At 52.1% G+C, this 14,869-nt stretch overlaps 1 protein-coding gene across 2 annotated transcripts in view; it reads right to left on the bottom strand.

Moving 5' to 3' along the window:
• Positions 1–8,546: 8,546 nt before the first annotated feature.
• Positions 8,547–14,869, bottom strand: part of MAP2K5 (mitogen-activated protein kinase kinase 5) — a gene marked incomplete at its 5' end in the record, with an annotated part of 125,655 nt that continues 119,332 nt past the window's right edge. For both annotated transcript variants that reach the window (XM_080351354.1, XM_080351355.1), the window contains one exon: positions 8,547–8,672. In XM_080351354.1, the coding sequence (XP_080207480.1) occupies positions 8,568–8,672 (105 nt within the window). In that variant the 3' untranslated portion in view covers positions 8,547–8,567. The remainder of the gene's footprint in view (positions 8,673–14,869) is intronic.

Genomic DNA, 14,869 nt, shown 5'->3' with positions numbered 1-14,869 from the left:
AGAGGAGACCGGGGGGAGGTTGTGGAGGCGCCCCATCGAAATCGGGGTTGCGCTGCTACTGCGCATCCCCTCTCCTCCGGGATGCGCGTTCCGCCGGCGGGGCGCGGGCGCGGGAGCGTCACCGGGGTTGAGGTGGGGACACCTGGGCGGCAACGAAATCGCCGGGAGGTGAGCTCGGGGGGGAAGCGCCCGTGTTTTTTCGTTCCCCATGGGGGCCCACTCCACTCCGGCAGGACCGGCGGGGACCCCCCTCTCCGGTGGCCGCCGGTCCTGCCGGTGTGGCGGGGGCCCGTAGTCGCGTCCCTGCCCTAGTCGGGTTCCCGCATGCAGCGCTCGTCGCGGCCACGTTAATTAAACTGTAATTAATCATCGCGTCCGGCCGCGATCGGCGCAATTACACTGATCAAACAGAAGTTAATAACAGCGCGGATCGCCCCCAGCTATCACTTTTGTATGTTCCCCCCTTTCCCCGCCGTTACCAGCGGCACCGGGAGGATGCGGCGGAGCCGGCTCAGAGCGAAACGCAGGTGCGGAGCCACCGATCCCCTCCGCGTTCCCTGGGCCGCCGCGGTTGAATCGGCCTCGGTCCACGCTCCCACGCGGGAAAGTGGCCTCAGTTTTCCCCTGGGACGTCCCGTCGTGGGGACACGGACCGGGTGCTGCCGGCCGGGCCTTGCGGCGCGGCCTTCCCGCAATGATCGCAACCCGAGCCGGTAATTATTCCTCTCCTTTTAATTATTTAACCTTCGTCCACCCTCTCCATCCTCCAGCTGGGCGGACGCAGGAGCGCGGTGAGACGCGCCCGTGCTGGGGCCAAGCCCCGCTGCCCCTTTAGCAGCTGAATTTCGGGTGATCACACGCGTTAAATACCCGCAGTGGCTGCGGAACCGGGAGCGGGCGGCGGTGATGCCGACCGAGCCGCCACCCTCCATTCCCGGGGCCGCTCCTGCCGTGGCACGTCGATGGGGGCTCCGGGAGGATGCGGCTCTGCCCCGGCTTCCTGCACCGTGCCCCTCCCCGGGCCCTACGGCTTCCTCGGTACCCGCAGAGCTCCTGCGGAGCGGCGGAGCCGGCTCACGGCTCACCCCGACGGCGGAGCGGCAGCGGGGAAGCCTCAGGGCAGGGACCCGCTCCGGCCCCGCCGCTCCGGCCGCTCTCTCTCCCCGCCGGCGCCCCGCTCCTCGCAGCCACCGTATCTTTTAACAGTTGAATTGACTGCAGTTTTTGTCAGTTAATTAGGTTTAATTTACATAATTAGTACAGTATAAAGAGTATTGGGGATAATCAGGAGGTACGTCTCGCTTACTGTGTAAACACGGATTCGGAATTAAAAATCAGATGTAATTAAGGCGTGTGCGCGCGGCTTTTAATTGTAATGAATTTCTAATTAACGCTCAACGATCGCCGCACGCGAGAGCCGGGACGTTTGCGGGCGCCGCCGCCGCCCCGGGCGCCCCCCCGGCGGACGCCGAACCGGTCGGGTTGCGCGTCCGCGGAAGGTGCCCGGAGGGGCGCGCTGGGACCCCCCGGCTGCCCGGGAGGCGGCGGACAGGGCGGTGAACCCCGGCGGGACCGCCCTGCCCCGGGCCGGTGCCGCTGGCAGGCGAGGCTGGTGGATAATTTAGGTTAAAACTTAGGGAGCCGCGTCACGGGTGTATAAATAAATAATCACGCGGGGACGGGCGCGAAAGGCCCCTCTCTCCTGGAGGGCTGTGCCGAGATTGCCACATAAATCACGGCGGTCTAATTCAGTGGAAGTTTAATAAACGCCTCCTATTGGAAATGAATGTTCCCCATTTAACAGTTGTATCAGCACCATATAAAACCATGACCCCAATAAATTTAATTTTAGAGGCCGATCAATCCGGGCTTCTCTCTATCGATCTGCAGCGGCTCTGCGCCTTTACAGCCTCTTCCGCGGCCCTTCCCGGGGAGGCGGGGGAAGGAGCGTTTCGATTAGACTCTTTATTAGGAAAAGATTGCTCCGAGAGGCCTGAAAATTAAACGGTGACATTTTAATTACTGGACATTGACAAAGGGAGCGGGCGGTGACTCTCTGCAGGCCAGGCACACTCCGCACCTGCGGAGGGCGGGCAGGGACGGGCAGCGACACGGCGCGGGGAGGCGGATCGGGACACCCGCGGGGCCCTCTCGGTGTGGCCCGGAACCCTTTCCAAGTGCCCCAAGTGCACACCTGTCCCCCACCCCGATACACTGCCGCTGTGCACCCCAGTTCTTCCACTCCGCACCTTCTGTGCATCAATCCCACTCTGCCCCTCCAGCGCCCCCTCGGTCCCCCCAGCATGTGCCCCGGCCCTTCCCAACATGCACCCACTTGATGTTCGCCAGGTCTCCCACTGTCCAATCCCCCCAACTGCTGTCACCTCGTTGTCCCGTGTCTCCCAAGTCCCAATCTCCCTCCATGACAGTGCTGTCCCTCACCCTTCCAGCCACCCAAACCCACCCCTCACCTTCCCCCTGGCTCTGAATCTGCCCAATTTCCCTTGGCTGGAGCAGCTGCCGGGCGATGTGGCTATGCAGGAACACAACATACACGATCAATAGACATGACTTTATTGATTAGGTTAAACCAGTGTCTTTGTGGAGATGGAGCAGGATGAGCCGAGGGCAGGAATTAACGCTGCCTTCGCCCTGCCAGGCCGTGCCAGGCACCACGGCCCTCCAGGACAGGGCTGCTCTCAGCATCCAGCAGCTTTGTCTCAGCTGCTGAGAAGTTTTCCTCCTCCTGCCTGTAAAAGCCCCAGACATCCACTTGCTATTAAACATCTCCCGGCCTGACCGGCTACTTATAAACCTTGAACTTTCACTGCAGGACTCGACGGCGAGAGCAGCCGCAGTGGGGTACCGGCAAAGCAGCAGCCGCGCCAGTAGCCGCTAAGGCTCAATCTATAAATCCTGTCCTTAGTGCACACTTGTAGTTTACGGCCATACCCTTTCCTGAAGGTAAAGCAGCCTCGGGTCAGTGCAGCTCCAGCTGCAGCTTCCTGCAGGGAAAGGCTCAGACCTCTGAGTTTTTATTTTCTTAAAGCACAATCTTCTTTTTATTCTATGTGACCAAAAGACTTTAATATAGTTAGAATTTTTTTTTTTTTCCCCTATTAGCCAAGGCCAGGCAGCCCACTGGTGCAATACTGGTGAGTTAGGGGAGCAGGATGAGGCCACCGTTCCCTCCTCCCTCCAGAGGGCTCCCCCAGGGAAAGCTGAAGATGGTTTACCCTAAAATAACTGCTATACCTCAAGACCTCACCATCATGTACTGGGCCCCAGCCCCCCCTCCCTGCTGGAGAGTCCCTCTGCTCCCCAGGGCCTGGCTCCCACCCCAGGGACATTTTCCGCACAGAGCATTTGGGGCTTGGGCTGGTTCCTGCCCAGGGCAGCCCCAGGACAGCAGGGACTGGGCTGTGCAGGGCCAGAGTCACACACAAATAACATTGCATGGCTGAAGAGGGTCTCCTGAGAACCCTCTGGAGATGCTGAGGCCAGAGCTGGTTCTTCTGCAGCTCTCCAAGGGCTGGGGTCACCTGTGATGTGTTTAACTTGGCTCATGGCAGCTAAGCGAGGACTCCTGGGGGTGCTGTCAGGTCTCTTACATGTTTATCTCTGCTGGTCACACATCTGAGCAGGAGCAGGAGGAAGAGCCTCTGCATGAAGATGCTTTGTCCCCAAGAGGCTGAGCAGCCTCGGAGCCCTTTGCAGGGAGCAGCATGGGGGCCACCGGCTTCAAACCCCTGCAGGGGAGAAGGATTTGCTGCTCCAATTCACTGCCCAAAGAGGCCAAGGGTGTTTTCGTGTGCCCTGGACCCCTGCACTGTGGGGAGCCCCCCCAGAGCAGAGACCCTGGGGCGTTTCAGCTCTTGCAGTCCTTGATCTGCCTCCTCCCTCCTCTTCCTCACCAGCCAAGGCTGCAGCTCCCCGGGGGGAGTCTCAGGTGCAGCTCCTGTGGGGCTGGACACCGATGGCCCCCTGGGCTGTCCTGCCTGTAGGCAGCGCTGGGCAGAGGGGACACAGAGCCAGCCAGCCAACTGAGCCCAGTGTCTGCCCTGGTGGCATCACCCCCATCTGCAGCCGAAATCTCTGTCACCAGACAGTGGCTTCTGCCCGGGAGCCTCCACAGCCTTTGCTCTCCATCAGTGGATTTTGCTCCTTCCACAAATAAGGATTTTTTTTCCAGCTAAGACCCAAATTCCCAGGTTTTGCTTCAGAGGTTGCTCACACACCCCGTGTCACAGAGGCGGTGTGTCCCTGCGGTCCGACCGTTTGCCATTGATGCCTCTAGGTAAATTTCCCTGCAGGACCACAGAGCTCTGTGAGGCAGGAGAACACATACGTCACTCTCAGATCAAATCCTCTGGTTTGCTGATGCTCTCAGATGTCAAAGGGATCAAACAATTCTCCTAAGAGCTGTTTCTAGTGATTGCTCGGTTATTAACGTTAGCCCATCGCTGGCCACTGCTGTCCCTGCTCCACAGACACTAACCCCGGGGAGAGCACGGGTCGGGGACCCTTCGCAGCTCTTGAAGCTGCAGCCCGCTGCAATTCCCCATTTCTGGTTTCTTTGCCAGACATACACGTGCAGACAGACGCACACACATGCACATGCAGCTTTTCAGGCTGTTATTAGGAAAACAAAGATTGTCACTTTGCCTTTGGAAAGCTGGCAGGAGGATGCATTTGGCCATGGGATACAAGAAACAGAATATTTGCTAGTTCTCTGCTGCGTTTAAGGGCAAACTACCCCAGGCTCATCTCACAGGATGAGCTTTGCCTGGCAAGGACCATGGGCAGGGAAAAGCTGAAAATACGGGAAGTTCTGGCACAGATGGGATGTACTCAGTTTCTCCCAGAGCCTGCGGGCTCCCGTGTACATGTGCCTGTAGGAGGCTGGGTCTGTAGTACCACCGTGACTGAGGTTCCAGAGCTGAGACAGGTGTGGGGCTGCTGGTGGAGTCCCTGAATGAGCTGGGGGGATGAGGAGTGGGACTGGGGGAGATGAGGGGGTCTCTCAGTCCTCTGATAGTATCTAGGGCTGGATTTGTGTGTTTGTCATGCACCTCCCCATGCCACCTTCTGAGCAGAACTCAGCTGTAGGGAATAACATTGCTGCATTTTTTGCAAGTTTTTCAAACAAGAGATGCCCTGATTCAGGCTCCAAAAAATCCCAGCAGGAAAGAGAGAGTGACAATGTTCCCAGGCAGCCCTGGCTCAGTGCAGCATGGAGAGCAGCACCACCAAGCCCCTTTGCAGCACCTGGTGCTTCCAGCCCTGCCTGGCAGCTGGAAAATCTCCCTGCCTGCTCCATTCCCATCCCCGGAGCAGGTTTAGGGGCCGGGATGACGTTACAGGTGAGGCTGGTGGCAGAGCCAGCGGCTGGGCTTGTGCTGGCACGTTTCACATGTCTCTGCCATCTCAAAGTCAACTCTGCGTGCAGCCAGCCCCTGCGCACAGGGACGTTTCCTTGGCCCGAACTAACACTGTCAGACCCCACTTTGTCGTCTCCCTTGCAGGGCTGCACCTAGGGGACCCCTTCAGTTGGGTTTGGGGGGGACCCTGCACCACACTGGGTGCCCTGTCTCACCCTAGCCTGCACATACACAGGGTCCACACTTGCTGAAGGGAGAGGAGCCCAGGTTTGGTGCAGACCTGCTGGGGGCGGGGGCACCCAGCAGAACCAAATCTGCCCAGATCCCAGTCTGATTTTATTCCCTTCCCCCACTTCCTCTTACTTTCATCCCTTGGTGCTGGTGGGTGTTGCTGAGAATTAGGCTGAATTGCTTGAATTGGGCTCTGTGGGCACCGGGGGTTTGCACAGACAGGTACAAAGCGGGGCCAGAATGTAGGTTGGAAGGGGAGAGCGAGGTGCTGTGCTGGGGGGACCCCAGGAGCCCCCATGCAGCAATGCAGCCTGGGCTGTGGGGTCCAGACCTCCCATAGGGATCCACCGCCTCAGAGCCGCCATCTCCAAGGCAGGAGGGGACAGTTCGGGGAGACCCAACCATGCCGCCACTCAGCACTGGGGGTAATGGCAAAGCTGGCCGTGCTGAAGGTGAGCCAAGTTTTCCCCAACCCACTTGCTCCATTCTCCCATCCAGCTATAATCGCCCCCAAAACAGCGTTAACCCCCTGCTGGGAGCGGCGCGGGGTGGCAGCGCCGTCACTGAGCAGACCCCTGGCTGCACCAAACCCAAGGACTTGGGGAAGGAAAGACGACAAGAGACTCCAAACCTCCCCCAAGATCACCAGGTTGACCAAGTGTTCTGATGAAGACACATGCCAGTGAATTATAACACTGTCAGCCTCTTAGCCAGGAGATTTTTCACATTTCCATCAGATTTTCAGGGTGACATCTTCCCCTCCCAACCTCCAAGCGAGAGGAAAAGCCTTCGTTTTACTGACTTCTTAACTAAATCCAAGGGAGAGTCTTCTTAGCCAGGGAAGGCTAATGCAAACTGTTAGAGATAAATAAATGGAAGAGCTGCCCATAGTCCGGTTGGCTCACAGCGAAGAAATTTGTCTCACTTTAGAAAAAGGACCTGAAGGTATGGGGGCTGTTGGCTCATTCATTGTACTGTTATCTGCCAGGGAGGTTGCGACATCTGAGCAATTAAGACAAACTTCAGTCTATAAGTTCATGCCTGCAACCTCTATACTTCAGAAGAAGACAAACGATCCCTCCAAGGAAGGAAAGTCTTTTCCAGGCTGCTTCCAAAGTAACATTTCGGATTTGCAGTGCTACAGGAGGAATTTTTCACCGCATGGTTTTTTTAAGCTGCTGGTATATAATAAACTACCTGAGCTTTTTTTTTTTTTTCTAGCAAAAGTTTATTTCTACTGCAAAACCAAGCAAACAAAATCCTCAACCTCCTCCCCGACCCGAATCACACACACCAACCCTGCCTTTCACCGTCCTCTTCTCTTCTGTTTGTTTGGTTTGGTTTGTTTTTTTTTAATGAGCATCTTAACACAAGGACTGATTAAACGTGAGTCAGTCTGTTGTGAAAACGCACACAGAAATTTCAGGAGTAAGAAACACTGGGCAGAGACACTGCGATCTTTCTTCCCTTTACAGTAACAGCAAACCTGGGAGCCTTCGCCTGACCCAGCTGCACCCGCGTGCAGCAGCTCTGGAGTGAGAAAACAAGCCATGGAGGTCGAGCTGAGAAAGGCAAGATGCTTCTTAGCAAGCCACAACCTGCTGTGCTAAGAAATAAAACCCTGCAGCCCGTTCTCTGGCCGTGGGGCCATGTGGCACAGCATGGCCTGGGCCCCCCTTGCTGGCTCTCTGCCCCCAACAAGCTCGTGGGATGCTGTGCAAGCCTGTGCCGCGACCCCCAGCTCCTGGTGTAGAACAGAACCTCACAGAACCTCATAAAACCTCACAAAACTTCACGGAACCTCACACCCTCTGTTCACAAACCCCTGTGCCTGCGGCTGCTCCCCTTTTGCCACAGACAGCCCTTCTTCACCGTGCTCAGCCCTGGGGCTGCCAGCGGTGCTGGCTGCTCTCCCACCAGAACCCAACTCCCCACCGTCCCCTTTCACCTCAGCAAAGCCTTTCTGCATTTACAGACCAGCCCATAGTTCCCGAGCATTTGCAGGATGCTCTTTGCACACACCAGCCTGTCCTGCTGTCTGTCCTGCTCGGTCCTTCCAGCAAATCTGAGCCACAGCAGCAAGTGCCCCAGAGTCACAGACTGGTTGGGGTTGAAGTGACCTCTGGAAACCATCCAGTCCGACCCCTGCTGGAGCAGATCGCACAGCAACGTGTCCAGGCGGGTCTGAATGTTTCCACAGGAGACTCCACACCTGCTCTGGGCAGCCTGTTCCAGGGCTCAGGAACACTCAAACTAAAGAAGTTTCTCCTCATGTTCAGACGGAATCTCCTGTGTTTCAGTCTGTGCCCGTTGCCCCTCATCCTGTCACTGGGCACCACTGAACAGAATCTGGTCCATCCTCTGACACCCACCCTGGAGATATTTATTTCTGCCCCAGAGCAGAGAGAGGCACCACCGCTCATCTGACAGAGCGATGCTGATCTACCTGACATGCTTTTATTCTGGAAGGGCAATCCCAGACCTCCTTGAAGGATGGACAAGTCCAGATACTTCATTTTTTTTTTTTTCCCCTTTTTTAAATTTTTAAATCAGTATTTTGTGGATGTCCGCACTCAACAACAGCCAACAACACCTTATGAAATCTTCTGAACACTCAGTGTGTCATTCGTACAATAGCAAAAACCTAACAGTTAAAAAATACTCTGGAGCCAGGAAATATACAATACATTCAATAACAAAAAATATAGATATAAAATACTTGCTTTAAGGCTGTGTACAGTTTAACTGAAGATAATCTGAGGACATTAAATTGCTCAGCAACAAAAGAAACACGGGAAGAAGATTCCGTAATGTGGTGGTAAGGGAAAAGGCAGCAACAAATATCCTGAAGGATTTTGTTGCTGCTTCTAGAAAATATTTTTAGTAAAACATGATCCAGATAGACAGAGAGTCCGAAGCGCGGGGCTGTTGTGTGTTGCTGTGAGCCAGCCCAGCTCACTGCGGCCCCTGGGTCGACCGCCGCTCCTCCAGCATCCTGCACACCCACATGGACACCACCTCGGCGTTCCCGTCGTTGTACTGCACGATGAACAGGTGGCCCTGGAAAGCAGGATAGGCACAGTTAGCCAAGGTCAACACAACCTTCCTGTGAAAACCCAAAAAGTTGGGTTTTTTTTTTTCTCTAATTCAGTGGAGCATCCTGTGGTTGCAATCACAAAAATGCAATAAAACAGTGATTCAAAGCAGTGAATTTCCTCTTTGATCCGTATTATCCGCATACATTGTTCACACAGAGAAGAGAGGGCTGGGGAAACCCAGACTCTTTACTGAGGCCTTAGCCTGGAACTCCCTGAAAATACCCATTTTGTTTTTTTAGTGTTCAATTAGCTCATTGTGTTTCGAACCAGCTTCCCTATAGGATGACCTGCCAGTCTGTTCAACTTCTAAGTGATGTTTTGGTAAAACGATATTCTGAGAAAAGCACTGATACACTAGTCTGCTTGTAAAGGTCTGTGATCTGTTAATTTTGAAGTCTCTCTCTTTTACAGCTCCCTTGAGCACCTGTTTCATGACATCCCTGCAAGCGTTAAATTCCTTTTGTTCTGTGGCCACCGCGCTCTGCGCCTGCAGATGCAGCAGGACCGGGCGCCAGGCTTTGCAGCACTCGCCGCCTCCATACGGAGCGGCATTTGTTCATGCACATACATGCTAGCACATGTCATTTGGAGTAAACAGTTGATATGGAAATGAAAATATCACCCAAGTATAGCCAAAACAGGTATTCATGAGAAGCTACTGTGGGAATTAAGTATGATCAGAAAAGGGATAACGATAAAATATTCTTGGGCATTAATTATATGGCTGCTACAGGCACTGGAAGACTTCTGTCTTAGACACCTCGGAAACTCAGAACAGCATCTCAGGATGAAACAAAAATATGGCCTGCAATTTCAGCAGCCAGCTTAGGCAGCTCATGTCTCAATCTGGCCACATTCCTAGAGATGGGACCATGCCATCTTCGGATGAATCTCAAATGAAGTATAAAAATCCACAGGAAACCGAATACCGCAATTACAGAAACGACTGAAAGGAAGCAATCGCCAGGAGAAACCATCACAGATGATGAAAACCTCTACTCCAAATCACTCAGAAGCAGCTCCGTTTTTGCAACACTAAACTTCATAGCTCTTGCGAACAACGCCTGAAAGCAATCAGAGGAGATGTGCCGGGGAGCCCCGGGGAGGGTGACGTACATGTGGGAATTACCAGCGCACAGCCCACGGCAATCGGCACACGGAGAGCGGAGCGGGTCTGACACCGAGCCCGGGAAGCTCGGCGGTCGGCTGGGCTCGGATGGCAGCGAGCGGAGCGACGAAGCAGCACTGGGCTAAATAAAGCACAATAAATCCTCATGGCATCAACTCCAAGCAATAAAACACTCCGCGGGGCCAGGGTCAGCAAACGCAGGAGCTACAGGAATAAAATATGCCATTATCTACAAGAATTACGGAGGACGCATGAGATGGCATTGCTTTAACTCTTTGGGACAGATGGAACCTCAGCTAAAACTTTTTAGGGACGAGTCTGAGATGTGGAGAGCTCTTTTTCAGATCTTCCTGCTCCCAGCTCAGTTGCTTTCCCAGTTAAAAATGGCAGGAATACTCTGGTAGCGACTTAGTTGAGCATGAGGTCCACCGTCAAGAAAACACAACACGTGGGCTGTGCCATGAGGAGCTACAAACATCTCACATGTTTTATTTGACCACACCGGCTTCAGGTGCCCTGGAAGCTGCGCCACAGCCCCGAGCCTGAGTTTCTTTGCAGCATGATAAGGAAAATGTTTATTATAAGCAAGATAGCTGAGAAATAGCTGGTTCACCTCTTAAACAAAACAACAGTCAAGGACGGTAGCGAGAACGAGGGAAAAACAATCAGGAGCCCAGAGACAAGGAAGAGCAGATGCATTGGGGCAATTAAAAACCAGCTATTAAAGCCAGTTCGCTTCTCCATGAATCTCCTTTACGATGGAGAGACTCCCCGCAGAGGAAGACATCTCACACCCAGTATATCCTCACAACATACAAAGCTACTCACAACATACAAAGGGAAACTGCAGGCTATGCAGGGTTGGAAACGTCAGCTAGCAATGCTGTTCACCCTCTTCACTTTGTTTTGCGGGGTTATTTCCCTGAAGCTTGGGGACACACTCACTGTTCTCCCTAGGAATGAGTTTAACTTGAAACTACTCTTTAGATTTCCTGTGTTTATAGACTATACTGCTCTAGTGAGGATTTTTCTCAGGCTGAAGGGATGTTTTTACTATAAGCTATCTTTCGGAATCTGCTAGGGTTTTTTTTTGTTTGTTTGCTTTTAAATAGGGAATTGGAGAACGGAGATTTCCCCCAAAGCTAAGCCTACAGTGCCAGTGGGACCTGTCTTTGCAAATCCTGCTGGACGGCCCAAGCAACCAGTGCCTTAAACCAGAGATACCTTTGGATGGGAGAGTGGAGAAAAGGGGCAGGGAGATTAGATACAAAGGGAAGGAAAGAACATGGGTAAAAGACTCAAGTAAAAATCAAAACTGCTAAAGGAGAAATGCAGCTGCACCCTGCAGGTCTAGTGCATGCCCAGGCTGTACGATAAACTGAACAGAAAAAAAAGTCACAACAGTTTGCACACTATTAATAAATTCTGGTCACTGAGTGTCTCAGCCATGAGTAAAAATCCCAGCCCTGACTTCAACAGCGAGCAGCACGTTCTAAACCAAACACGAGCAACCTGCTGTACTTAAATACTCCCGTACAGATTTATTTTGCTTTGCAAGGCAACACTGAAAAAAAGTTAAATGTGTGTAAGCCTGAAATGCATTTTCCATTGCAGCCACCGATTTCTCACCGCCCTGGAGAGACAACGCTCTCTGCTTGGTGTTGCGTGCAGACCTTTCCTGCAGCACCCCAATGTCAGCAGAGCACAGCTTGTCTATACGGGTGCTTACGTCCACTGTGAATTGCCAAATAAGAGATCGATATTAAACCTTCCTTAATAAAACTGCTGTAATGGAGACCGTTTCTGCTCTACCAGTGATGGTTCAGCCAACATTTCAAGGCCAGGTTGGATGGGGCTTTGAGCAACCTGGGCAAGTTGAAGATGTCCCTGCCCATGGTAGGGAGGTTGGAACTAGATGACCTTTCAGGTCCCTTCCAACCCAAACCATTCAATGATTCTATGAACATCTGAGTCTCCTTAACATGTGAGAGCTCGCTGCAACACTGACAGGCATAATCACAGCACAAAGCATGACACCAAGGAAGGAGATGCTCATGAGAGGATCTTGAAGGTATCTCAAGATGTCCCCATGACAGATCTCCTCCCATCCCCAAGCATTTCACATTTGCTCAGACTTGTATCCCTGTTCATGACAATCAACCAACTCTTTGCCAATTCATAAAACTCAGCCTTAAAAATAGCTGGCAACCAGTGCACCCAGCGGAAAACAGGTTGAAAAGCCACCACCAAACTGTTTCCCTGCACTAGGCAGGTACTGGTCTGCCATACTCAGGCAGAGCTTTGGCCTGGTAGGATGCTCGGCTGTACAGATTTCTGCAGCCGGGGGAAACAAACAACCGGCGAGCGGCTTGGAGCCGAAAAGGTCAGGGAGGACGGGGCCAGGGATGGCCCCAGAGTGACTGTCAGCCCGCCTAATTTTGTGTGTCAACTTGGAAAATTAGATAAACAATGACAAACCAGGCTTTTTAAATGAACTTGTCTCATCTGGTTCTCTTGATAAAGGGTACATTTCTCAAGTTGCAGTGTCCCACCAGACAGGTTAACTCTTTCCAAGGGATAAGCTGCACAGAGGGTGATGTAAATGATTTAAATATCTGACATGAAATTAAAAGGGCAGTGCCCCCCTGAACACACAGCCCTGGCAATTCAAACTCATTGCTCACAAACCATCAATCATTTAGCCCAGTCAATTAAATTGCCATTATTCAAGGGTAAAAGTTCCATAATTTTGCCTACCCTTAAAATTCAGCAATTTGCTTTTATGGCCTTCTCCTCAGGGTCTGAGAAATCTTTGTTTCTGATAATGACCCACCCAGAGCTTACTGCAGCAGACTTTACATGGCACCCTCACAGGACTGCAGACCCACAGGTCTTTTCCAGCACCAGGTGCCCACAGGCAGCTCTGCTCCCATCTGCTCACCAGCATCGCTGGTGGGAGCGATGGTGACCCCTCCAGAGGCCATGAACATCCCGCTGGGACACGGCCCTCAGACAAGGCCCATGCATTGCCCACAAATCTGGGCTGCCCGAATCCTTTCAGCTGTTCAGTCTAAGGCATATGTAACATTTTGCCTCATACACGAGTCTAGGGAAGATCAAAGCTTCACAAGAGTCTGTCTCCTAAATGGGTTCCTCTGCCAGTGACTATTAAACACCTGCGTTTGGACAGTACCAAGGAGGTTTACACCAATGCCGTGGCTCCTAAACACTGCCAAAAGATAGACAGACAATAAATAACATCCCTTCAGCAATGCTCCTGTGATTTCAGAGGACTTTCCAGCCATAAAACAATTGAGTGTTTATTGTGAGACTGGTTTAAAGAGTCCATGAAACAGGCAGCTACCAAGCTCAGCCAGGATGGTGACAGCACATTCCCAACATGAAATACTGGTCAGTCACCAATTTCCTTGTAAATCTGCAAAAGTGACAGGGTGGTGTCTCCTGGGGCAGAGAACTTGAGGGAGACTGGGAGGACAGACAGGAACCTCAGCTTCAGTGGCACAGGAGATCAGTGCCAGGGCTCTCCTGTCCACACCACAACACTGTCAGAGGGACCCAGGGCTCACGTTAACGTCTACACGACACCCAAATGGAACCACAACACTAAGCAAATCAGAAATTACAATAAAACACCTCATGCTTACACAAGGTACGTTAGGAAATAAGCAGTGTTGCTGTTGGCTGCAGCAGTGCCATCCTGTCAATGTTCTCTTTTCCAAGAATCCTCCCAGACTGTGCAGTTAAAGGACTGTGCTCCATTTATTACAAAGAAGCACAGACAAATTATCCATTTCATTTAAAAAATTTGAATCCAGCATAACAAAAACCATAATAAAAAAGATCCCAACTGTTGCAGACACAGACTATCAAGACGATGGCAGTGCCCTTAGACAGCATTTCAAATACAGTTTATTAGCGTGTGATATGAAAAGGGTATTTTTATTGCATGATATAATGCAATGGGACCTTGGGCGCTCTGCAGAAGGACCTTGCACTCAGAAGTGTAATGAACCCATAGTCCAAAAAACATTATACTGTACATTAACCTATCATTAATGGCACATTAGGGCTAGGGGCATTGCACGCTTGCTGGTCAGGGCTCCATCAGGACAGTATGGAGGAAACTACAGTCTTCACAGGCTTAAAACAAATAGAGAAAATAAATATTACTGATGGCTACCGGCTGCTTTAAGGGAAGTTCACTCGCCGCTTAACTTGCATTTTTTATGCCATTTTTTAAAAGAGGATAGGGAGAAGACAATCCAGCAGTTTATTAGGCAATATTAGAAAAGGCACGTCACTGCTTTGCAGCACTGAATGTCTCCATGGTGCATCGGATGCATCAACGCAGAGCTTTTCCTGCACAAAACATGGCACCTCGGAGCACTGGGGCACCTTTTAAGAATAAAATGAAAACTAGAAACCTGCTTCTTTTCCTTGAGGACACTGGTGAGGCAATAGAAGGTGAGACTGACGAAGAGCATCCTCTGACCCAGCTCCGCACAGCCCCATCCCTGCCCACAGGACACCAGGGACCCATCTGTTTGCATCTGCACCCATTTCCACCCCACCACCATTCGGCAGAACTTCAGCCTGTGTCTGCAGTAACTCAGCGCAAAACGTGACCAAATCACAACACTTCTTATGCTCCTGAAGCAGCTGGGATGTCCCACGCCCCAATTTGTTCAAAGGCAAGCTTGATCACATGGCCACGGTGCAGGTATTAAATCAGAAAAGCCTGGCTGGCAGCTCAGCCCCAGCTGGCTGAAGGAGCGCAAGCCCTGCAAGTTTGGAAAATTGAGAACTTGGCTGTAAAATAGTGCCACACGGTTATCACCCCAGCTAGCTCTCCAGTTGCTACCGATGTGACTGTGCTATTTACAGCTCTCGGAATTAACAGAGGGCACACACTTGAGAGGAAATTCTTGGCCATTCACATGCTTAATGGCAGCACAAGTCGGACTTTCAGAGGGACAAACACAAACCTCAGCTCTGGAAATGATCCGTCT

The sequence above is a fragment of the Nesoenas mayeri genome (assembly GCF_963082525.1).
Source record: "Nesoenas mayeri genome assembly, chromosome: 11".
NCBI classification, from domain to species: domain Eukaryota; kingdom Metazoa; phylum Chordata; class Aves; order Columbiformes; family Columbidae; genus Nesoenas; species Nesoenas mayeri.
Note: the sequence above shows the minus strand (reverse complement) of the source record. Positions and strands in the feature narration are given on the sequence as shown.